Source organism: Merops nubicus, unplaced genomic scaffold, assembly GCF_000691845.1.
Source record: "Merops nubicus isolate BGI_N331 unplaced genomic scaffold, ASM69184v1 scaffold1362, whole genome shotgun sequence".
NCBI lineage: Eukaryota > Metazoa > Chordata > Aves > Coraciiformes > Meropidae > Merops > Merops nubicus.
The window spans coordinates 5,505-29,918 of NW_008595378.1; the positions used below are offsets into that span (position 1 = coordinate 5,505).

Here is a 24,414-nt window from a genome sequence, read left to right on the forward strand (position 1 = left end):
GAATTATACCCACATTAAAATTTTACCTTGTTTGGATTGTTTTACACAGTCTGGGAAGAGGCAGATCTGGCAGCTTCCCCTCCTTTTGCCAAAGTGTGAGGGCTTTCCTCGTGGTCACATGTCAGCGCGGTAGCTCTGAGCAGACTTCAGTGCTTTAGAATTGTGTTAGGGTGGAGAGTGCTGTGGCCTTTGCAGTATGTCACCTTAAATCTCCTTTTAGTCTTTTCTGAACAAAACAATGAAATAACCTGTACATACAGTGCTGTCAAATTCAGAAGGAAAGGAACTAAAGGAATAATTTGGCTGGAATAGTGGTAAATATTTGTTTCTTATTATAGTATGAAGTTAGGGGGTTTATTAAAAAATAGCTTCACGATAATAGTAATACCTGAAATAGCTAGAATTTGTATCTGCAGTCTTTAAAGAGTTTTTAATCCTCAGTGACTATATCCTCTTCCTTGTGAGTCTAGGAAATACTGTCTGTCGTCCCAGCTACAAAAACCTTGAAACCTGCTTAGGAAATGAGACACAAGCTCAATCAAGTGTGTTGTCTAAGATCACCCAGAGTATCAGTACAGAGCAGGGAACTGAACTAAGGTTTCTCTGGGTCTCAGCTGAAATTGTAATGAAATTGCAATTCCTTTGGGCTCCAGTTCTAGCACTGCTTGTATCTTCTCTATCGTTCTTCCCTGTTTTCAGCAGGGGGAAGAAATGACTGAGGTGGGGTTGGTAACTCTCAAACTGACAGTCTTACTTAGTGCTTGAAAAGCTCTTCATATTTTCTGCCCCGAGAACCTCACAAAAATGAAATTGGCTGTTAGGATTTTATGGCCAAGTCAGTATCTTAATACGATAACTGGATTTGTGTAAATGTGCTTTAGGTCTCCTATGTGATTAGGGATGAAGTGGAGAAGTATAACCGCAATGGGGTAAATGCTCTGCAGCTGGATCCAGCACTGAACAGACTCTTCACAGCAGGCCGAGACTCTATTATCAGGATATGGAGTGTCAATCAGCACAAGGTAAGTCCTGAGAGGATTCCTGTCTCTAAACCTACTTTTTTCCAAGTTACCATGCTCGTAAGGTGCCTACAGGCATACATCTGGTGCTGGTTTTTAACAGCTGCCAATTATTATGTTAGGAAAATGACTTTGCTGTTGCTCATACTGTGAAATCTTACATAGCTGTATAGTTCTTTCACACAAAGATTCTGGAATAGTGAGTTCATGCAACTCTGCATTAGCCAACTTTTGATCCATTTGAAGAAAATACCACAACAGGATGTGATAGCCACAAGCCATTTGTGATGAGATCTTACAAACTTTTTTTTCTTAATTTGTAGCAAGACCCTTATATAGCATCCATGGAACATCACACAGATTGGGTAAATGATATTGTGCTCTGCTGCAATGGTAAAACATGTAAGTACTTAAGTGTTTGAAAATTACAGGATTCAGAAATTGTGTATGAAATTATCTGCTGCTTTAATTATTATCTGTCTTTTCTTAGCATATAATTTGTGGTGTGTATTATAAATTTGATAAATAGCGTAAGTAGAAATTTTAATGAAAATTTAAATCTGTATGTAAATTATTCTTTTAATCTTTTTGAAAAGCAAATTAGAGTAGTACAAATATGCTCTAAAGTAATATATAAACTATTAAAGTTTATTCTTTATTCTTTCCAATTCAGTGATATCTGCTTCTTCAGATACTACTGTTAAAGTGTGGAATGCACATAAGGGATTTTGCATGTCAACACTAAGGACGCATAAGGTGAAAAACATTATCTGTAAATGCTGTCTGATATCACTGAGAACCTTTTAAATATTAACATGGAGACTTCAAATGGATAATGGTATTGATTCACATTGTTGTATTTACTTTATTGTAGGATTATGTGAAAGCCTTAGCTTATGCAAAAGATAAAGAACTGGTCGCATCTGCCGGGCTGGACAGACAGATATTCCTCTGGGATGTAAATACTCTAACAGCACTGACTGCCTCAAATAACACCGTAACAAGTAGGTACCTAGGGAGGGGATCCTAAACTTTGAGATCAATTTAAAATGTTAGAAGCCTGTTTCTGTGTGTGCATAAAAAAAGTGCAAGAAATTTGAAGGTGGTGTAAGTACGTACTCGCTCCTTTTGTTGCCTTATATAATAGCTGAAAGTCTAGAGCAGCCAACAGTTGTGGCATTTAGAATAGAGGACAGATCTCTTTGAACATTTTCTCCTGAAATGTAATGTGCTGATATTCTCTGCTGCTGGATAAAACTTCAGCTTCAGAAGCTTTTTGCTCCTCAACTAACCTGTTGGAGAGTTGTTGCCTTAGGCTATTTGTCGGTGCGTTTTCTGTGTGCTGTAACTTGGTCCTTTCCTGAACTTCATTTTATTTATATAGATGCTGCAAAAAGTGCAGTACAGCTCCTAAAGCAGAACTTGGTACATTTATCAAATCTATATGGCAGAAGAATAAAGTTACTAGATAAATTTAGATGAAAAAAAAAGTAAAGTAATACTAAGCCCTGATTGCATGCAAGGATAGTGTACTAGTGAGATCTAACTCATTGGTTACTTACAACACAACGGGAAGCTGTCCTGAGATTCTGCTTATCAGGGTTAATCCTTAATGTCATCATCATCATCTTTTAAGAGTTCTCTGTCCCAGTAAAGACATCATAGTGTAAATTATAAGATCTTTCCCCATAAATTAATTCCAGCACCACTCTCTTAGAATAGCCAGGCTAGAGCTAGTTAAGTTTCTCTTCTGTGAAGTGTGACACCAGTTAGATTTTGATTGCTCGAGTGAATAACAGAAATCTGGATCATCAGCATCCTGGTTTGTATTGGCTGTGTTGCAATATCTTTTTTCAGAAACAGGTCTGGTTTGACCACAGTGTGTTATGCTGCATGCAGATAGGTTGGAAAAACAGTGTTCAGAGTGACTTCTCTTTCATTTTGTGCTTAGCATTTGACATGTTTTAGCAGTGGCAGGGTCTCAGGTGTATGTTAGGAAAGAACATAGCATCTTGCTACACTGCCACACTTGAATTTTCTAAATAAGATTGCTTATTTACTCATTCATAGTTTAGGATTGACTCAGAAAAAATGTGTGAAACTAAAATTTGGAATTGGCAAAGCATACTTCTTAAGACATTTTGGGAATATGTGATTCTGTAAATAAAAGGCAAGCACCTCATTCTTTTGGAGTGGCTTTTTTTTTTTTCCAATTATTTTTTTGGCTAATTCTGAAAGGTGTGTTAATTTTATGGATTTGGTAGAATCTAAAGCCAAAGGTACATCTGGTGTGCAGAACTGTCCATTTTGCATTTGTTCTGCCTACAGGACTTATTAGTTCAAGTATAGCCTTATGCAGGCATGTCAGTGTAGCTTGCAGAAGAGAGATGGCTCCTAGCGAGCAGTATTGGGATGGCACGTGGCTGCACTTACCTATGTAGATTTACCTTATATTCCTCAAGTTTTCTCTCACTGAAAGTAGAATTTTATCACAAACTTTTGAAAATTAAGTTCTGCTATCTTCTCATTGAACAGGGCTTCTCAAAGGAAGAATGTTTTTGTTGGCTTACAGGAAAATTCAGGGCAGGGGGGAGGAATAATTTCTTGAGCACTGCACAGTGATGCAGTACCTAATGATTCAAGTCAATCATAAATGGGAGATGGGGAGTACTGAGGAGCTGGTGCTTGTTTTGAAGCCAAGATCAAACAGAAGTTGAGGCTTTACCTCCAAGATGACAGAAATAAATTTGCATTTCTAGAGTTAGAACAGGAATGCTTCATGAGGGGAAGCAGGGGAGTTGTTTTTCTTTCTGGTGCTCCCAACTAAGGGTGTTTCTGTTGGGGAGAACACTCTGTCTGTCCTTAAAGAAGCTGTTTGAAAGGCCTGAGGAAAACCAATATTGATTTTTTCAGAGTGCAGATGAAGATTGTTCTTGTGCATTCATTTCCTGCCTGATTACAGGGATGCAATGTACACAAGCCAGCATTAAAATGAAGCCTGTTTATAAAGTCTCACAGTCAGCATAGTCATAATTTAAATTAAATTGAGAGATTTTGCTTATGAGAGGTAGTCTCTTCCAGAAGAGGGTAGAGTTGAGCTTTGCTTTTGTTCTGGTATAAATTTTGCTTCTGTACACTTCAGATTCTCTCTTCCATTCTCGATGTCCAGCTTGTGATAATTCTGTACATTACCTTTTCAGAAATCATGATGGTTTTTGAACAGTGTGCTGATCTTCCGAAGTTTTCAGTTCTGCTTTTTGCCTTCAACTATTCTCTGGGGACAGTGGAAGGCTGTCAGTTTGTTTGGGCTACAAATAATAGATTTCATTTGAAAGTTTACATTTGGGTAGCTGTGGCTAGTGGGTAAGAGCACCCTGAAGTCAAGCTGAATAATACTTCCATGAAATGTTCATGATACTGGGTCACAAATAGTGTGTTAGAAACTTATTTCTATAATATGAATAAATCATTATATAAAGTTTCAGGTTTTTGCTGGCAATACAGTTTGTTGCCATTCTCAGTCTTTTTAGCATACTGACGTATGGTTTTGAGGCTTGATGAAGTGCCTGCTGGTGCTCTCTGAATAGTTTTCACTTGCCCTGTCTGTGCTTCTCCCTGTTGAGAGGTTGGTACTTTGTCCAGAGGTAGATTAGGCCAGGTGGCCCAGAATTCTTAGTTCTGATGGTAGTTGTGATGCAAAGGAGTTGCCATGTGATTTTCACAAAGACATCCATGCTCATATAACACATTTCAACACTGCAGTGCAACTTCAGTAATGCATCTCTGCTGAACTAAGAGGACAGTCTTTAATATATTATGTAGAATTTTACTGCTACTTGGCTTGGAGGAGAAATCTCTGCACTTAAATCCAAATGCTGTGTATTACAAGATCACACAGGAGTATCATTCTCTAATGAAGTAGTTGAGCCAAGAGTACCTTGATGGTCCTGGCATTGAATTATGGTGCCAGAAGAGCACCAGGATTGCAATGACTGGAAGTCTGAGGGGTTGCTTTTTTATGCAGCAGCAAATAAAGAATTGGGATGGGTTTTTCTAGCAGTATGCTGTCTATAGTATTGGTTTGTTTTTTTAAAAAAAACCCTATATATATGGGGTAGAGTGACGCTGGTTTCATGGCTCAATGGGTATTAAAATACCATTTTTTGAGTGAATAAATATGCTTTTTTTTTTCAAATGACAGCATTAAAATTCAAAATGTAAATTTTATTTCAAAATAGCTTCTTCCCTGAGTGGGAACAAGGACTCTATCTACAGCCTTGCAATGAATCAAATGGGAACAGTTATTGTATCAGGGTCCACTGAAAAGGTAAGGAAAAAACTGGGTAAGGCTCATTCTATTTCAGTTCAAAGTTTAATACAAAGAGACTATTTCATTCATTTTCCATGTCATGTCTATAGGAACTTTTGTTCTTTTAATAGTAAGGGCAGATGCTTTTTTTTTAAGTGGGAGTGTTACATGTGGGATACAAAAACCTGCCTCAGTTTGATGTTTATATATCCATATAGCTTTAATACGTAGAAGAGACAATCAGATCATTGTGTGTAACCCTCTGTCTGTCAGAGATCATTACATTTCACCACAGGAGCTCTGATTTTGAGGGCACATTACTCAGATGATTATAAAAACTGAAGCAGTTGCCACAGGTAGGAAAGAAGTGGTGCCAGCAATTTTTAAGATCTCTGCAGGAGATGGGAAATTAAGTGAGATAATGAAGTGGAAGTGTTCCCAAGAGATAGCCCATGCTCTTTGTTGCAAAGGAAGGTGAAACAACCTAAAGTCCCCTGCAATTAATTTTTTTTTAATCTTATCTAACCTTGAAAGAATTTTATTTCCAAGTCAGTATAAAAATGAAAGTAGGATATGCCAGCAAAGCATCTGAGAGTATTCTCAGAATTGTCTTTCTTAGCCACATCACACTATCCTGTTTCCAGTCACTTCTTTAATTTCTTTAGACAGAAAAAGCCAGAACAAATGAAATTAAAAGTAAGCGAAGCAAGTCACATCTGATTATTAAGAATGCCTAGGATCTGCTTATGTCTCTTGTTCTAATGAAGTATGTTTTTGGTGATGAACATCTGTGTGTTTGGAATAAGGGTCTGTTTATTCAGAAAGGCTTAATTTTCTGTAGAGAAGAGGCACTGGTGGGAAGAATGATGTTAATGCCAGTTATCCAATGTCTGTTTCTCTAGGTTCTAAGGGTGTGGGATCCCAGAACTTGTGCAAAACTAATGAAACTCAAAGGGCACACGGACAATGTAAAAGCTTTGTTGTTGAACAGAGATGGCACCCAGGTATGTGCTTTAACTTGAGACAAAAGCATTTTGCAGAATGCAGAAATGTCTTTTGGTTTTTTCTGTTTAATTACTTTATTACAGAAGGTAGCTTAATAAGTAATTTAGAGATATTTAGTGTTTGAGAGAGGCAGATGTGTGAAAGCTCTGCTTTATTACAGGTCCATCTACATATGGAGGGGGTGGCTTACATAAAATAGGAACTGATCAGATTCATTAACTGCTAGTCTTCATTTAGCATTGTCTTAGTGGAAGTATAAACCATATAAATGAAATATATAATATATTTTATATATAATTTTATAAAATAGAAACCATGATAATTATGAAAGCACTTTATGGAAAAAAATATTTAAAAATACTTCAATACATGCTTGATTTCAGTGCGATGGTTGTTGCTCAGTGTCTTTCAGGCAGCTCTGATGGGACTATCCGCCTGTGGTCCCTTGGGCAGCAGAGATGTATAGCCACGTATCGAGTCCATGATGAGGGTGTGTGGGCTCTGCAGGTCAATGAGGCCTTCACTCATGTTTATTCAGGAGGAAGAGACAGAAAGATTTATTGTACAGATTTACGGAATCCTGATATCCGGGTGCTTATCTGTGAAGAAAAGGCACCAGTTCTTAAGGTGGGTGAATTTAATTCAGACAAGCCTAGAATGGTTGAGGATGGGAGGGACCTCTGGAGGTCATTTAGTCCACCTCCCCTGCTCAAGCAGGGCCACCTAGTTGCCTAGGATCATAGCTTTTAAATATCTTCAGGGCTGGAGACTTCACAGCCTCTCTGAGCACCCTGTGCCAGTGCTTGGTCACTCACAGGATAAAAAATCTAATTTTGTTGCACATTGTCTAATGAAACAGTGGCTTGAGGTGGAAGTTGACAGAAGAATGTGTATTGGGTAGCAAGCATTTGCTACACCACATCCTCAGTATACTGGCTTTGTCTCCTAAATTATATCAGAAACTTAATTACCTGAAGAAGATAAACGCCTGGAAGCTACCTATCAACATGCAAATTCAAATATTACTGAAATTGAATATGCTTCAGACATGAAAAGTTGTTTTTACCAAACTGTAATATGGTTTTATGAAACTAAGCTGGTATTGCCAAGGCTTTTGACAAAAATGGGTGTTTCTTAGTGATAAGTATACCCAGGACTCTGTTAGAATGTTGTGTACTCGTGGGAACCAGGAGTAAAATTTATTGGTTTTTGAACACATCAACATTGTTTTCTTAACTGGAGAAAACTGCATGCACAAGTCTGAGTCTTTTGAAGGCACTGCTTTTTGGATGTTCCTTTATTGCTGTCCGTGACTCTGGGTGACATGCCCCTGGAATACGTAGATGTGTAAGAGGTGTGTGACAGATACCAGTGTATAAGCAATCTGGCTTTCCTTGTGAGTGAACTCTGGCTTAGTATGTTCAGATAAAATCCTAGATATATAAATAGTTTTCAAAAAGTCAGAATCTGAGAAATGTCTGTTCAAAATAGAAAGTGAAAGCTGTGGTCAGCAAAGATCAGAAAGAGTCTCTAATATCTTAGCTACAGTGATTCATTGTTGTCCAAGGAGTGTAACAGCAGGGCCAAGTGTGTAATGTTCTGGTTTTTAATTAGTACAGAACTTCTTACATTCTCTTTTTAAGCATGTGAAATATCTGAATGCAATGTAATTAAAAAAAATACCATACTTATCAAACTATTAGACAAGATTGCATCATGCTAGAAGCAGCTTTAAATACTATGTTTAAGATACATTGTCTCTGCTATTGTCAATGTTCAGAATTTATTCGTTGAATATTTGTAACATTTCTCTGTAGTTTCAAAACATGCAGCTTAGTTATTTTGCATTTACACTTGGTATTTCATTAGTAAACTGAAAGTAGTGCTGTTTCTGAGATACATCCAAGTGTGGGAGCAGGTCTACACAGAGCAAACATTAATTAAACAAAGGAAAATTAAGTTAAGCATGCTTGAAAGTATCTGTGGTTTCATTATTTAGATGGAACTTGATAGATCAGCTGATCCACCTCCAGCACTTTGGGTTGCAACAACTAAATCCTCTGTGAATAAATGGGTAAGTGGTATATTTTACACTCTGTGAATTCAATTAAATAGTCATGGGATTTGCAGTCTTGGTTCAGGAACTGTTGCTTGCAATTTGACTGTGACTTGCTGTGATCTGGAAGCTTTCTTTAACAAAAAAATCATAATGTCTTGATTCATTTCAGTATTAGCATTAAGCTTTGGAGTGCTTGCTTTGCTACCTATTCATGCTGCTTTTAGAAATAAATTATCTTAGTCAAAACTGGACAGTTACCGTGTAAATAGCAGCATGAACTGGCAGTTGTTACAGATAAAACCAAATATCATGGGTTATTATGAATGAATCATTATTTTGCTTGATTTTTTTTTTTAGACTTTGAAGGGAATTCATAATTTTAGATCATCTGGAGATTATGATAATGATTGTACCAATCCTATACCACCTCTGTGTACACAGCCAGACCAAGTTATAAAAGGTAAACATCTCTTTTCCAGAGTACCTTATAAAGTCTGTTATCCCCAGGAGAAATAGGAGATCTTTAAGACTGGCTTGAATTTTTAGATACTTGATACTGTGATTTCAACCAAAACTAAGACAACGTGGTTATCATCTATCTGGTGTTAGTTCCAGTTAAGATAGTGCTGAAACCTTGGTGATATCCAAATCTTACATAAAACAGGGAAACCAAAGAATAATCACACGTGTTATACAGTGTAATGTAATATTAGGGGGGAAAAAAAAATCACCTTAATTTTTGTTCTTTTTGCTAGGGGGTGCTAGTATTATTCAGTGCCACATTCTTAATGACAAGAGACACATATTGACCAAAGACACAAATAATAATGTGGCATACTGGGATGTCCTGAAGGTAAGTCTGTAATTTTGGATTAAGTGTCTACTGTTGGATGATTATTTCATACCTTTTTTAATATAGATTTTTTTTTTAGCACATGACATTTTTTTATGGTAGAAAGTAAGTCATCTTTTTGTCCCAAGACATAATGCAAAGATTGCTTTTTGAAAAGGGAAGGGGCATTTGTGAGCCTTTCTGCATCTTTGCCTGATGTGAGGCTGGCATCTTCACTCGCCTGATTTCAGTGAAGTATTGACATCTTCATTCACCTGAAATTGAGCCCCTTGAATATGCTCCTGAAAACAGTTTTTGATTCACAGAGGGCTTGCAGAGGCACATGGCATGTCTGCCCAGTGCAGTATGGAATTAGGATAAGAAACCTTAGCCTGCACAAGGGAAATGTGCTTCAAGTCCTGCCACAAACCCACAGATCCCAAGTGAGTGTAGTGAGTCTGTGGATTGTTCTGGGACAGGCAGGACTGGAAGGGAGGTTAGCAGAAGGAAGCAAAGCTCCTGCCTAGTGTTACTTGCTCCTGTGAGAAGAGACACGTGGTGTGGCATTTCTTTATCTTGCTTTACCCAACGACTGATCAGAGGAGAGGGAAAATAGTGCAGAGAGAAAGGACTGAAATCCCAGATCAGTGACGTGATCAGCAATTTCTTTTGCAAAATACTGTTTGAAATTCTAAATCTTTTTTCATCTTGAACTATGCAGAGCTGCAGCCAAGATTTAGTAATGACATAAAGCATGCTCAACTAACTTACTGTGCTGCTGATTGAAGTGAGGAGGAAAGGAATTACGTTGGACTATGTAGATCTGTACTAAAAATTATCTAGAAGAGTTTTGTGGAAAAGTTAATAGCTTTTCTTTCAGTTTACAGCTGGAAAAATAGTGTTCAGGATAAGCAATGTTTGCTCTCAGGACCAAAGTTAAATGCTGATGTTAATTTGTACCTTCAATTATTTGTCCCTTTTGTTAGTAGGAGTTTCAGAAGCATCTCTTAGACATGTTTATACACATGTTCAGTTTAGAGAGAGGGTTACTTACCAGGTCCAAGTCTCACCTTATGTGTAGGATCACTGCACTCTGCAGCTGAGGCTGTTTATTAATGATGCTGGAAGAAAAGAAGGAAATTTTCTTGCCCTGTAGCTGCATCCTTCAGGCTTTGTGTTCTGTAACTGTCCCTGGATTTTTAGGAAATTAGTCTTACAAGGTTATAATCCTTAGGCTTTGCTTAAAGCACATGTTTCAGGATGACTCTACAAGTGCATTACAAGAATTTAGATGTTAGCAGACTTACTTGAGGAACTTTAAAAATACAAGAATAAAATAAGAGATTAAAATAGGAAAAAAGAATCTGCATGCAAATTCACTCACTACTGCCCCCATTGCAGTAGTTGAGGTGACTTTGTTGGTAGGTTTGCAGCAAACGTTGGTGTTTGATGGAGAGTTGTACTGAAATGCTGGTACTGGTGGGGAGAAGAATGACAGGATGCTAGAAGACAGCTTTCTAGTCAGTGAGAGGGACAATGGTTTTTATTAATGTGGAGTAAGGCTTGCATACCTCTCCACTGGCTTGATGCCACTACCTCAGAAATAAATAAAAGATAATTACTTACTATATAAAGTGTTGTTCAATATTTTGAGAAAAAATTGAACCTGTAATTGTGTGTTTCTGGACTACATTACTCATGGAGAAGTCATCAGTTATAATTATTCCAAGTATGGATGGAAGTCAAGTAAAAGATCTGAGATGTTGAAAGGACTCAATACTGGGAATTTAAAAACTTCTGCGTTTCTTTTGGTGTACAGGCATGTAAAGTTGAAGACCTTGGGAAAGTAGATTTTGAAGAAGAAATTAAGAAGAGATTTAAAATGGTCTATGTGCCAAACTGGTTCTCAGTAGACTTGAAAACTGGGGTGAGATACAACTCCTAAATCTGTCATTCTAATGTCATATTTAATATACTTTCATACACTTTGTTCATAGAGGTTTTAATGTATCACAAGTTTTGAAGAATGATCATCATTTATCTGATGGAGTAGGTTTATTTGGAAGCAAAACACTAAATTTTACCTCAATTCTTAATAATCTAAATAACAGGTTTTAATGTTTTTTTTCTCATGGATACGTTCAGTTACAATTCACCAGTACCATTTATGAATTAATACAGCCTGGTAAACAAAGTGCACTGTCATGTATCTAAAAATCCTTTGTTTTGTATACCCAGCTGAGGATGAACAAAGTAAATTTAAAGACTTGTTTAATACAAAACAATTATTGCATTCCTCTTCCTGGTGGTCTTTTTCCAACAGATGTTGACAATTACTTTGGATGAAAGTGACTGCTTTGCAGCCTGGGTTTCAGCAAAGGATGCTGGATTTAGCAGTCCAGATGGTTCTGATCCAAAATGTAAGTTGTAACTAATATTAATGTTTTATTGAGACAAAAAAAAAAGCAGAATAAATTCCAGTATGTATGTTCCAAAGTACTCCAGTGCCACGTATGTATCTGGTTGCATTTTGGGGCCTGTTTTCTTGAGAATAAATTCTGTAGAGAAATCTCCAATGAGTATGTTTGCTTTTTTCTGAAACATTTGTCATGTTCAGGGTTTCTATTTAACTTGGTTTCATACCTTTAAGAAGCAAAATGGAAAAATTAATATTCTTATATTTGGAACTATTACCTAACCTAGAGAATGTTGCAGCATGGGAGTGATCCAACAGATTGTTCTAAAATCACCTTTTTCTGAAAGATTGTAGTGTATGGCTTTGAAATTTTAATAAGCAGATTTCTGTGCCTATAAGTAGTTTGGTTTGGGAACAGAAGTACTCAAACTTTTGGGAACGTTTTCAGCTGGGGCTCAAATGTGGAATATTATGATGCCAATGTTTTTTTGCATAGCTGAAGTTCTACCTTGCTGTGTCTTGACAGTAAACCTTGGAGGGCTTCTGCTACAAGCACTTCTGGAGTATTGGCCTAGGACACACATCAATCCAATGGATGAAGAGGAAAATGAAATAAACCATGGTTAGTATTTTCCCTTTTCAGGCTTTGTTCATACATTCTGTTTATATTTGTTTCTGTAGCAGAGACAATTCAACTTGCTGTCTTATTCCTGTCTCTTGTATGTGTTAAACCAAAATTTGCTGAGTAACTTTCTTTTTCTGAAAGTTTAAGCAAAATTCTTAAGAGCTTTAGTCTGTTGAAAAAAAAATGATGATTCTGAAGTTACAGGAACATGTTGATGAAAAACAATTACTGGCAAATCTAAGGTTTGACTTGGAAAAGAAACAGCCTAGATAATGACAACAAAGAGCAATAGTTCAGCTCTTCAGCATTAGCCACTATTCTCTTGACATAACTCCAATTTTTTTCTAGTTATTATGAACAATATAAATTAAAAGAGAAAATGTATTCAATGGCTGTTAGACCTACCCCATGCATAATTCTGTACAAAACCATCTTAGAGTGATGTTTTAAGGTAATAATGCTAAGTCTAGGCATGAGATAAAAAACACAACTATGTGAAATGTAAGATAGTGGCTGAATTTGACCACTGAATAAAAAACTAACTCCTATGTTTGTGGATTATTTTGAGATTAATTCAACCTAGATGAGAGTTGACTGAGAAGTCTTGTGCTTGGTGATTAAGAAATTACTTTCTACAGATAATGCAGTTAAGAAAACTGGAAGTTCAGCAGTACCTTACCACTTTGTCCTAAGAGTTGGCTACTTTCCTCTTTCAAAAATGACCTAGGTGGAGAGTTACAGCACTTGGCTGGTTTTTCTGGATAAGGTTGCTGATTCTCATGCTTTTGTGTATTGGCAGTCTACAGCTTGAAAGCCAGACAATATATGAGAAGTGTAACTCAGGCTTTTCTGTTGTTGGAGCACTGGTGCTGCACTACTTGTGTCTGTGAATAGCTGTGGATCAATGGAGTGTTCAGAATGTGTACTACAGAATAGGTCTTTATTTTCCCTTTTAAAAGTAACAATTCAGAAACTAATACTGAACAGTGACTTCAGAAGATAAAGTGTACCTGTTGGACACTGGAATTATGTAAAGTCAAGAACTTAAATATACATATATATATAAAAATATTAAAATATATACATATTTAAGAATCTAAATATACATATTTAGTGGATTTTTAATTTATACACATGCAGTATTGTTCCTATCGATGGTTAACAGAACTGTTAGGAAGAACACTTTTAAACTGTAGGATTTTTAACTTGCTCTGTGTTTGGTATCATACTCATCCCTACTAATAGAGAACAAGTTTTCTTTTTTGGTTTCTTTGCTTGGTTTTAACCTTTCTTTCACTACATGTGCTGCTGATCAGTTAGCTAAGAAATAATTTGTCTCATTAGATAATGCTTGAATTCAATGTCATGTTCAAATGCAGTAACTGGATGCTACAGTGTAGTCAAGATCTTCCTCAAGTGAAAGGAAGGCACCTAAATACTTGTATATTGTGTTTCAAGATACCTGACTGACTAGAAGCTGGTTCTGGAGGTGCATAAATGATGCTGATTTTTCTTTAATCTTATCCTATCCATCTGATGGGGAATTAGGCTCTTCATACTGCTTTAACTGGCTAAAAATAATTGAATTTAGAATGCGGTAACTTCAAGGAAATATGAGGCTGAGCTTTATTGGAACACTATTTTGACATCTGGCAAATCCAGTTAGAACAGCAAAGCTAACATCCTTCAGATTTCTGGACTGTCAGTGTAGAGGGGAAAAGCAGTCTTGTCTCAGCAGAACCTCTTTAGTTGATTTTTAATACTGGCATTGTTCAGTTTAACGAGTCCTCAAAATTCTGTCAGGGAACTGGAAAAAAATAGTAATCAGGTTTTGGCTCATGAGCTCTATTTCCCTTTTCTCAAAGGCTTTGGAAATAGGCCTTCCACAAACCTGTTTTGATGAAGTTACTCTCTAGGGTTTTTATGAAGCTTACAATTCTGTTAATTTATTAAATACATTAGCTGTAAGTGGAAAATATGCTTCTAGTCTGTGTATATACAATTTTAAGGCCTAGTGCAGTCTCACTCTTGTGCATTTTTTTTTTTTTTTTCTGACAGTGAATGGTGAACAGGAGAACAGAGTCCAGAAAGGAAATGGATACTTTCAAGTACCACCACACACCCCAGTTATTTTTGGTGAGGCTGGAGGACGCACTTTGTTCAGGTACAAAAACTCAAGAGTGTAAACTCAGTGGCTGAACAATCCCTTCCAAATGTTATCAAAATGTAATGCGTGCATCTTTCCTGTACTGCACATTCAAGACATGCTCTTGACAGGCAAAATAAGCAGCTGTTCATGACAATTTTGCCTTGCCCAACTGGATATGTGGGTTTAAACATCAGCAAGGTATGGGATTTTACAGTGGCCAGAGTTGTATTCTGTTCTTAGTTGTATGTCATTAGCTTTCAGATCTTTTTGGGTGCCGTCTTCCTGCAAACTGATGAGCTGAACTTTGTTTTAGAGTGAAATTGTGCTACTTTAGCTCCTTGTGAACTTCTCTTATGGGTCTGTTGGTGCTGGTCTTTGAGCATTAGTGAATCAGACAGGAGATACTCACTAGAGAGTAGGTTTCTCCTCCCAAAATTATAGCTGATGACCCATTAGAAAGTCCTAAACTCTGGCAGGTAGGGGCACAGGCTCTATATTGTAATGTGTACATACTGGTTACCCTTCTACTTGTTTTACCTTGCAGAGCCCAAGTGTGATATATGGTATGTCAGACTGTTTACTCGTGTTGCAGAACAAATGCCAAGTTCTCAAATACCATGAAGCATTCAATATTTACTGACATAGTGGATTTTAAATTTAAGGGATGGGGGATGTTTGATGTGTTGGATTTGTTTTCCCAGGCTGTATAGGCCCAAATACTATGTAACCTTCAGTCCATGAATTGGTCAGTAAAACTGGGTAACTTCTTTCAGCTTTGAAGACTGATATTTTTTTCTGCAGTATCAATGTATTTACATTATAGCTGGGGTTTAATAGCTGCATCCATTCTATACTGGTGGATCTTATGTCTTATACAGCTTGTTCTCAAGAGAACACTAAATTAAAAATACTATTGGAAGGAGCAAAGTATACTTACTGGACCTAAAAGGTGGCTTGCAGGACTCCCTGACAAAATAGAGTTCTGTACTTCAACACAAAACATACACAATCCACAAGCAAAGTAGTTTTTTAATTTCTCTCTGCCACAGCCTTTAGTCTCCTCAGATACTTCTCCCTGTTTCTGCTCTGGGGATCTGTCTTCTTCCTGCAGCTGCTTTTTCTGGTCTTTACAGAAAATACCTGATCACTTCCCCAGTGAGTCTGATGTGAAGGGCCAGCTAACCAAGTTCAAGCTCCCTGCCCATTAAAAGGCCAAGTCCTCTGCTGAAAGCTTTCTAATGCACATTGCAACAGTTGTTGTTATTCACAATGGTTATTTCTTTATTTTTTAGGTTATTATGTCGGGATTCAGGTGGTGAAACTGAGTCTATGCTTCTGAATGAAACTGTGCCACAATGGGTGATTGACATCACTGTGGATGTAAGTATCCTATGTATAGAGTTTGGGTTTTTTTGTTGTTTTGGGGTTAAGGTGAACTACAGTTTATTTTTTTTTAACTCAACAAGACCTGAAATTACATTTCATTTTTTTTCCTCTGTTTATATTTAAATAGGTCTTAAAATAGCCTATATTTATATAGGTCTTTAAATAATCTAAGGTCTGGATTCAAGACACTTTGAGATTCATTACCTTTTTTTTAATGTGTCCAGTTAAGGTATTTTTGCTCACTTTCTTTTGGCAAAGGATCTTAGAAAAGGAATTCAAAGCACTGTGTGTAATTGGTGTTGTTTTCAAGTGAAGAGCTCAGGAACAGAGAATACTCCTCACACTGCTGCAGTTTTTCGACACTATCTAATTTCCTTGGAAATAAATGATATATTCAAAGGTTAGATGATACATGCATCATTTAAACTGAAGCATCTCCGGAGTATGAATAATTTGGAAGTTGGCTGTGGTGGTGATGTTGATGAGGGATCTCTTGGTTTGTGATAATTAGGAGCTGAATATACTTCATGTACCAGCTGGTGGAAATAGGAGCTGATAACAGTTCATCCTAAATTAACACTTTCCCAATTTGTTTTCTTCTAGAAAAATATGCCCAAATTCAATAAGATTCCCTTCTACCTCCAACCTCATTCATCATCAGGGGCAAAAACTCTAAAAAAGTAAGTAATGCATATTTGACTACAGGATAATTGCGAGCTCAAAAAAAAACCCCACCTACCCACTTTGCCTGAGAAGTGTGTTGTGCCTGATGGGTTTCTAGAAGTTTCTAGTCTTTTAAGCAGCATTGCTCTGAAGCATTGGATTGTATCAGCATATCTGAAAGAACTGTAAGTTTCTTTTGGGTTCAGTGGGCTGTTGATGCTAAGTTGATACTAAGAAATATCCAAGAGTTAACTACTGAAATTAGATTTTCTGTCTTTTGTGGTATTTAGTCAGCAAACAGAAAAACCTATAGATTACTCTTCAGAACCACAGTTTTGTTATGTTTCCTGTTGCTAATGGTGATGGAAAAGACCTTTTTCAAAGGAAAAGGTCCAAAACCTGACAATGGGAAACTCAAGATAGTCTGCTTATCACATTTGCTGTAACTTGGAGCTGTGTGGGTTAGAAACCAATGTAGGTCCTCCAATGTGAACTCAATGTCAAAGACACTATACCTGCTATTTATATGCAACAATTTTTGATATTTTTCCACAAATGGTTAGTTCCTCTCTAAGTCTTACTGAATTCCTCATGTCAGTTTATGAAAGAGGAGCTTCTTAGGCTTTTTGTGTACTTCCTGGAAAAACTGCTACCTCAGAATACACTTCTCTATGTGTAGTAGGGTGAACAGCATGTTCTGGTTTTCCTCTTCTATTGTCCCATATCCTCTGTCCTTCTTGTACTAATCCCTTTTCTGTTGAAAGAATGAGGTTTGTGTACAATGCTCTTCATCTAAGGGTGTATTTCTGTTTTGTCTTTTGAATATCTTATCAGTTTTCTGAGTCCCTTTTGCTGTGTGACTCTTTGGATAAATAGCTATTACAGTCATAGTATTCTGGATGATCACAGAACCATTTTGGTTGGAAGAAACCTTCAAGGTCATCCAGTCCAACCATTAACCCAGCACTGTCGAGTCACCTCTAAACCATGTCCCTCAGCACCACATCTTCATGCCTTTTAAATCGGTCTAGGTATGGGGACTCCACTACTGCCCTGAGCAGACTGTTCCAGGGCTTGACAACCCTTTTGTGGAAGATATTTTTCCTAATATCCAACCTAAACATCCCTTGACACAACTTGAGACCATTTCCTCCTGTCCTATTGCTTGTTCTTTGGCAGAAGACACCAGGACCCACTTGGCTAAAGCCTCCTGTCAGACAGTTGTAGTGTGGTCTCCCCTGAGCCTCCTTTTCCTCAAGCTTGACAGTCCCAGTTCCCTCAGCCACCCCTTGTAAGACTTGTGGTCTTAACCCTTCCTCAGCCTCGTTGCCCTTCTCTGCCCATGCTCCAGCCCCTCAATGTCCTTCTTGTAGGGAGGGACCCAAAACTGAACCCAGGATTTGAGGTGCAGCCTCATCAGTGCTGTGTCCAGGGGGGTGATCCCTGCTCTAGTCCTGTGGGTCATACTAGTGCTGAGACAAGCCTGGGTGCTGTTGGCCTTCTTGGCCACCTGGACACACGCTGGCTCATATTCAACCAGCTGTCAGCCAACACCCCCAGGTCCTTTTCTTCCAGGCAGCTTTCCAGCCACCCTTCCTGAAGCCTGGAGCATTGCAGGGGGTGCTTGTGACCCAAGTGCAGGACCCAGCACTTGGCCTTGTTGAACCTCAGCCCATGGACCCAACCTGTCCAGATCCCTCTGTAGAGCCTCCTGACCCTCAAGCAGATGGACACAGTCACCTGACTTAGTGTTGTCTGCAAACTCACTGCAGATGTCCTTGATCTCCTCATTAGATCTTTGTAAGGATATTAAGGAGACCAGGCTGCAGTACTGAGCCCTGAGGAAAGCCACTGATAATTTACTATTAAACTTACAGAGATAAGCCCTTAGTATATTGTATTTGCATAGTTTGCTACAGATTGAGATGTTGTGAAGATAAAAAATACAGTTTCTCACTTTTTTTTTTTCTTGGTAAACTTCCCTTATACAGAGACCGGCTGTCAGCAAGTGACATGCTTCAGGTGAGGAAGGTGATGGAACACGTGTATGAGAAGATCATTAACTTGGATAACGAGTCTCAGACAACCAGCTCTTCCAATAATGAAAAAGCAGGAGAACAAGAAAAAGAGGAGGACATTGCTGTGCTGGCAGAGGAGAAGATTGAGCTTCTGTGCCAGGACCAGGTACGTTCCTTGGGCACTTTAGCCTCTAAACCACTGTCTAGCAATGAGTCAGTTGTGACGTTCTGAATGCTGAGATTGAGCTTGCTCTGGATCTATCCTATAGATTATCTGCTGCCTTCAGTGTGGTGGCATCATGTTAACTTCTGCTGACCCAAGCTCAGTCAGCTGCAGGTACCTGGATCAAAGAATTTATGTAGTATGCCTGTTTAATTTGCTCCGACTAGTAGCCGTTGTAGGATTACTTACTCATACTCAGCAAATGGGCTTGACACAATTCCACAGACTTCCATTTGTAGCAGTTTTTGGAACATTTTGTATTCTGCATTTTTAGCAGAGTTTAAAATTTATCCAAACCCATGAATTTTCCAGTAAGTGCAATAATGCACAAACACTGAGGAGATGGTTGTAGTATGAAGTTCTACTTTGCATTGCTAAAATTTTCCAGTACTGCATCAGGTTCACTCGCTAGCTGGACGTGCAATAAGTGCTTGAAGAACAAACACTGAGGAGATGGTTGTAGTATGAAGTTCTACTTTGCATTGCTAAAATCTTCCAGTACTGCATCAGGTTCACTCGCTAGCTGGACAAATCTGAACCTTGGCACGGTTCACCTCGGGTGCCTGGACACCCCCTAAACACAAACCAGAGTGTTTGATCTCTGAATTTCTGCCGACCTGGCAGACGTGTGGGGTAAAAGGAGGATGTTTGCTGTTCAGGTGCTGGACCCGAACATGGACCTGCGGACGGTGAAGCACTTCATCTGGAAGAGCATCCATTACCGCCAGAAATCGACGTGAGGGGACGGCCCGCCCCGCTGGTTACTCCTGTACCCGACCATACTGTACTGGTTCCAAGAGTAGTACTAGAGAAGCCCACTGAACCCCTAAGGTAGATGAGACTTCTAATGACTCAGTGTGGACGGAAAGTATACATTTAATTGAAGTGACTAATAGAGCTGTAATATAGAGGAAAAAAAAAATCTATATGACTTAAACTAAAGTCTGTCCTAGTCTCAGCCAATGAGATGGGAAGTCCCTGAGTGGTTCGTGTTGTGTGAGGTGTACAGAGAACAGATGATAATCCAGTGCAGACTTTTACTTCCTCCTTTTTGCTTTTGTTTTTCCAGAGTGTGATCTCCTCATCTGCTCACGCTTGATATCAAACCGTTTTAGCCGTTACTAGTCTATGTGTTCACAGTATAATTTGGAACTGCACACGAGGTATTTTTAGTACATTCCATTGAGAAGAGTTCCTACAAGGGTCTCTCACAGGTTGCTCATACATTTCAACCACTTAGAGAAATTTGGAAAAGAAAAAGAAAAACCAAACAACAGAAAATAGGTGTTGCATATTGGAAAGAGGCAGCCTGTTTAATTGCAAATGAAGGGTTACCATTAGGGTAGCTGTAATCCTGCAGCATAGTTGACTTGCAGAATAAGAACACTAGATAAATACTGTAGCAGGGTCAGTCCCATGATGCTGTGCATCATAATACAGTCAACATGCTTTGCAGCCATTAAAGAATTGGGGCTTTGTTTTTTAAAATAGATATAACTACTTACTGCACTGCCCTAGGTGTTCTAAAGACACACTAGTCTAATTTTTGGTGACTGTGCTCCCAAAACTATGTGACATTTTGTTAAAACTTCAGACCATTCTGCAAATAACTTCATATGTTTAATGCTAAACTTTAGAAACTTCTCAGCAGATTTCATATTCATGATATAAAAATACTACTTTTTTTTCTGAAGTTTTATATGCAGTAGTTCTTTTGTTATAGATTTATGTGGATCTTCTTTTCACTCTTATTTCTAAAAATCTGTGACTGTCATAGACTCATAGTAGTCTTTTATAGAGTTTAACTTATTGGGGGAGAGGGTAAAGGCATTTCAGCTTTTTTGTGAGAAAATGTGGGGCTGTCCCTGAATAACCATTTGTAACTAGAACAAATTACAAATCCTCATAAAGAAATGGTGTAGAAATGACTCTTGTCTGAAGCAGAAGCACAAGTGCCTTCAAAGGGCAGTATATTATTCCAGTTTCTTCAGGAGACATATGCTCGTGCCCTTCCTGTATCTTGCTATCAAGGTTTAGGTTGAGGCCTAAAGAAAGTCCCAATAAATTATATTACTGGGATTGTATTGGTCAAACAAAAAGTAAAATATTTTTCATTGTATTTTATTTAAAAATAAAAAGTCATTACCTTCTGCACTCTTAACCTAGCGGAACAAACTCAGTGCTTAAAAAAATAGGGCTCAGAACTAAGCATAGAACTAAGGATTCTATGATTCTGTGTCTTTTTTTCACTGTCTTCAGTTTTGAATCCCTGTTTCTGTGTATGCTCAGTTGGACACAGTTGTGTCAGAACTGCACATTTTTAGTGATACTTGTGAATTAAGTGGCTAAACAGAAATGTAACTTTTATTGATAAATTGTTCTGACTTGTATTTATTAATAGCAAGGGTCTACACTTGTTCCAATAGGCACTGTTTGGGTTCTTTCTTTTTGTGGTTGTCTTGCTGCCCTGTTGTATACATTGGAATTGCTCCCAGTAATTTTGTTAGAAATCAGCCAAGGTTTTAATTTTTCTTCCTCTTTTTTTTTTTCTTTCTAACCATCCCAAAACAGTTTCAGGAAAGATTGACAGAAGAGTCTGCAATGCCAGAAGGGTAAATGATGTTTCACAGTTGTATAGAATAAAAGGCTTTAGTTAAAATATATTCCAGTTGTTTTGTGTATTGGATCAATTGTGCAGTTTTGGAGCTTGGACCGTTGCCACTCAATGGTTGTTCTACAAAGGACTTCAACGTCCTTTGAAGCCTCCAGTAGTGGAATGGCTGAAGAAATGGCAGTGCCTCAACAAGATCCCTTAAAGGTGGTGATCTTTGGCTGGATGTAAGAATCTAGCAGGTATTCAAGCCTTCAAGTGCAAGGTCTGAGATTCAGCCGAGGTGGACACGGTGCTCGAGTCAGGGCTGTTCTCAGGGGCAGCTTGTGCCTTCTTACTCTGAAGGTAATTGTGCCAACACCAGTGTAGGACAGAAGAAAAGACAACCCTGCTACAGGGGACTTGTGCCAGCTGGTGCTGAGCTTTCTGGCTGGGAAAAGGTGGTAGCCCTACAGGAGAGACACATGGATAGCCAAGTCTGGGATTACAGGGTCACAAAATTGGTAGGGGTTGGAAGCAGCCTCTGGAGATCTCCTTGTCCAGGATCACATCCAGGTGGGTTTTGAATCTCTCCAGAGGAGACCCCACAACCTCTGAGCAGCCTGCTCCAGGCTCTGGCACCCTCACAGGAAAGAAGTTTATGTTTAGGTGGAACTTTGTGTTCTGGTTTGTGTTGGTTGCCCCTTGTCTATCACTGGGCAACACTGAAAGGAGACTGGCCCAATCCTTTTGCCACCTGCCTTTCAGATATTTATAAACAGTAAGTTTCCTGTTGCTGAAAGTGCCAGAACAGAGCACTTGGAGCATTTCCTGTGGGGACTCAACTGTGTGGCTCCTGGGGAAGACAACTTCAACCACATGATTGCTTTGAAATTGCTGTTAGAGGAGAACCAAGGCACAAGGGTGTTTGCTCAAGGCAAGAGCAAAGAGGGAGTTGGTGTGGACATTGGTGACAACGCCCAGGAAACAGCAGATGAACAGAGACAAATCAAATGCCAGGAGTGACCTGTAGCTGCTTTCACCTAATGGCCAGAGGCACTGGTGCCTGGTTCTTCCCTAATTGGAGGTGACAATAGTTGCCCAGTTACGGGGGAAGATGGAGAAGGGTGAGGGTGCTGAGGGGGGTACTGAATTCGAGGCTGCCTCTGCTCCTTTCCATTTCTGCTGAGCTCAGGGTGCAGGAGCACAGAGCTGCTGGAGTAGCTGAAGAGTCTTGCTTCCCCAGTGCTGTCATCATTGCTGCTAGGCAAGATTAAACTGTGACCCTCCAAGCAGCTGGCAATGCCTAATTCAAGCCCATCAGTACCCAAATGAGTGGTGTTACCTCTACTCAGTGCTGTAGTCTATCCTCTTGCAGCATATTAGTTATATTTTGGATTTACTTTTTATTTTCAAATCCCAAAGACAATAGTGGACCATTCAAGCCCTTTCACTCAGAAATAGCTCTGTCTTCCACAGCCATTCTACTTGCCCAATATGAAACACTGCCTTTATTATTTCAGAACTGGCCTATCCCCTCAGGTTCTCTCAGCAGTGCTACCTGAATTTTCCTCCAATGAAGGTGGCAGCAGCAGTGAGATCATCACAAATGCTGCAGCTTCGTCTCCCACTTGTCAAGAGGAGAGGAATTTGATGAGGACATTAAACTCTTCACCTCATTTAGAAGTTAAATGGTAATTGAACTGGATTAAAATCTGGTTTAAATGGTAAACACAGTACTGCTAGAGCTTTAACTCCCTATCTGGTTTTCTAAATGGGTAAAATTGTTCATTTGGGTGTTATCAAAACAGGATCCAGTGTCCATAAGCATAAACCAAGTTCCCCCTCCCCTTCTAGGAGCCAGTTAACATGAAGTAGCCAGGCAGAGACTGCTGTAAACATTAACCCATTTATTACTGTGACATTGGAGATTTACTGTGTGAGTCTTGACATTCCCTGCTCTGAAATTTCTGTGGTACAGCATCGCTTACATGAGCTACTACCAGCTTAAAAACAGTGCTGACAAAGGTGTAAGACTAGAAACAGCCCTAAATAAAGATGGCTTCACCCATCAGGCTCTGAGACCAAGCTCAGACCAAGCAATAAATTGCATCTCTTGGTAGTGTCTGGCTGTTCATCCCTATAGCAGTCAGATGGGGGGAAGAAGAGAGGACATTTATCTTAGCAGTTTTAGAAATACAGGGGAAAAAATGCTCACTCATACCAGACCCAATTTCAAATCTCTTAAGCCAAGAGATTGGGTTAAGATGCTCTTCTTATGCTCTTCTGCTGGCACTGAGCTGCCCCAGGTGAGCCCACAGGAGCCAGACTCCCTGTCCTGGGTGGTCTCTGGGTTTCAGCCTATTTCCTTCATTTCTGAAGGATTTTTGCCACACAAACGGTACCAGCTTTAGTGAAGTTATTCCCAATCAGCAGCTTTAAAATGACACAATAAATCACTGCCCCAGGGGGTACAAACCTCCCACATTTCTGTCATTGTTCATTTCATGTTTGTTATTACGTTCAGAAGCTATTTTGAAGCCAAGTACAAACCAAACAAAAGCTACAAAAAGCAATGGACGTTGCTGCACTAACAAGTTCCATCCCAGTGTCTTAAATTTACAATCTTTTGTATAAAAATACAAACAGGTAAAATAGAAAAGCACAACTAAAGAGAAGCTATTTCTGTCACTACAGAAACCAAGACACATTCAAATCCACTGGAAGTCACCCTGAAAACACAGGGGTCTAGCTTAAAATCATCCTTGACTCCAGTTTGTTTCAAATAACCATTCTAACTGTCCACCCCCTAAAAGTGAGATCACCACATGATCCACTGAAGGCTGAAGTGCATGACAAGATCCTACAACATGATTTTGTCCTATCTTCAAACCAAATGGTACTTCCCTTCCTGCCAAAGCACCTGTAGAGAAGGGATTCTGAAACAAGAAAAAATAAGTTTGCAGAGTAGCAAGTAGGAATAAAGAGAATCATGGGTAAAAATGCCTTGAAAGTCACAAGAACTGCCTCCATTCTCATGAACCATTAGAAAAGCTTCCTAGCAAGTCAAAACCATAAATAATTTTTTTTTAATGCCATCAATCATACTGATAAAATCAC

At 38.7% G+C, this 24,414-nt stretch overlaps 1 protein-coding gene across 1 annotated transcript; it reads left to right on the plus strand.

The window, feature by feature from the left end:
* Nucleotides 1-881: 881 nt before the first annotated feature.
* Nucleotides 882-19,763, plus strand: WDR48 (WD repeat domain 48; the record flags this gene model as incomplete). Its single annotated transcript, XM_008936003.1, has 18 exons — nucleotides 882-1,022; nucleotides 1,343-1,421; nucleotides 1,693-1,775; nucleotides 1,894-2,023; nucleotides 5,258-5,346; nucleotides 6,231-6,332; nucleotides 6,736-6,960; nucleotides 8,333-8,407; nucleotides 8,750-8,852; nucleotides 9,148-9,245; nucleotides 11,044-11,151; nucleotides 11,548-11,644; nucleotides 12,167-12,262; nucleotides 14,324-14,429; nucleotides 15,707-15,794; nucleotides 16,404-16,480; nucleotides 18,455-18,647; nucleotides 19,364-19,763. Coding segments are annotated over 18 exons (1,971 nt in total), but the record flags the coding sequence as incomplete, so codon positions are not given.
* Between the last annotated feature and the right edge of the window lie 4,651 nt (nucleotides 19,764-24,414).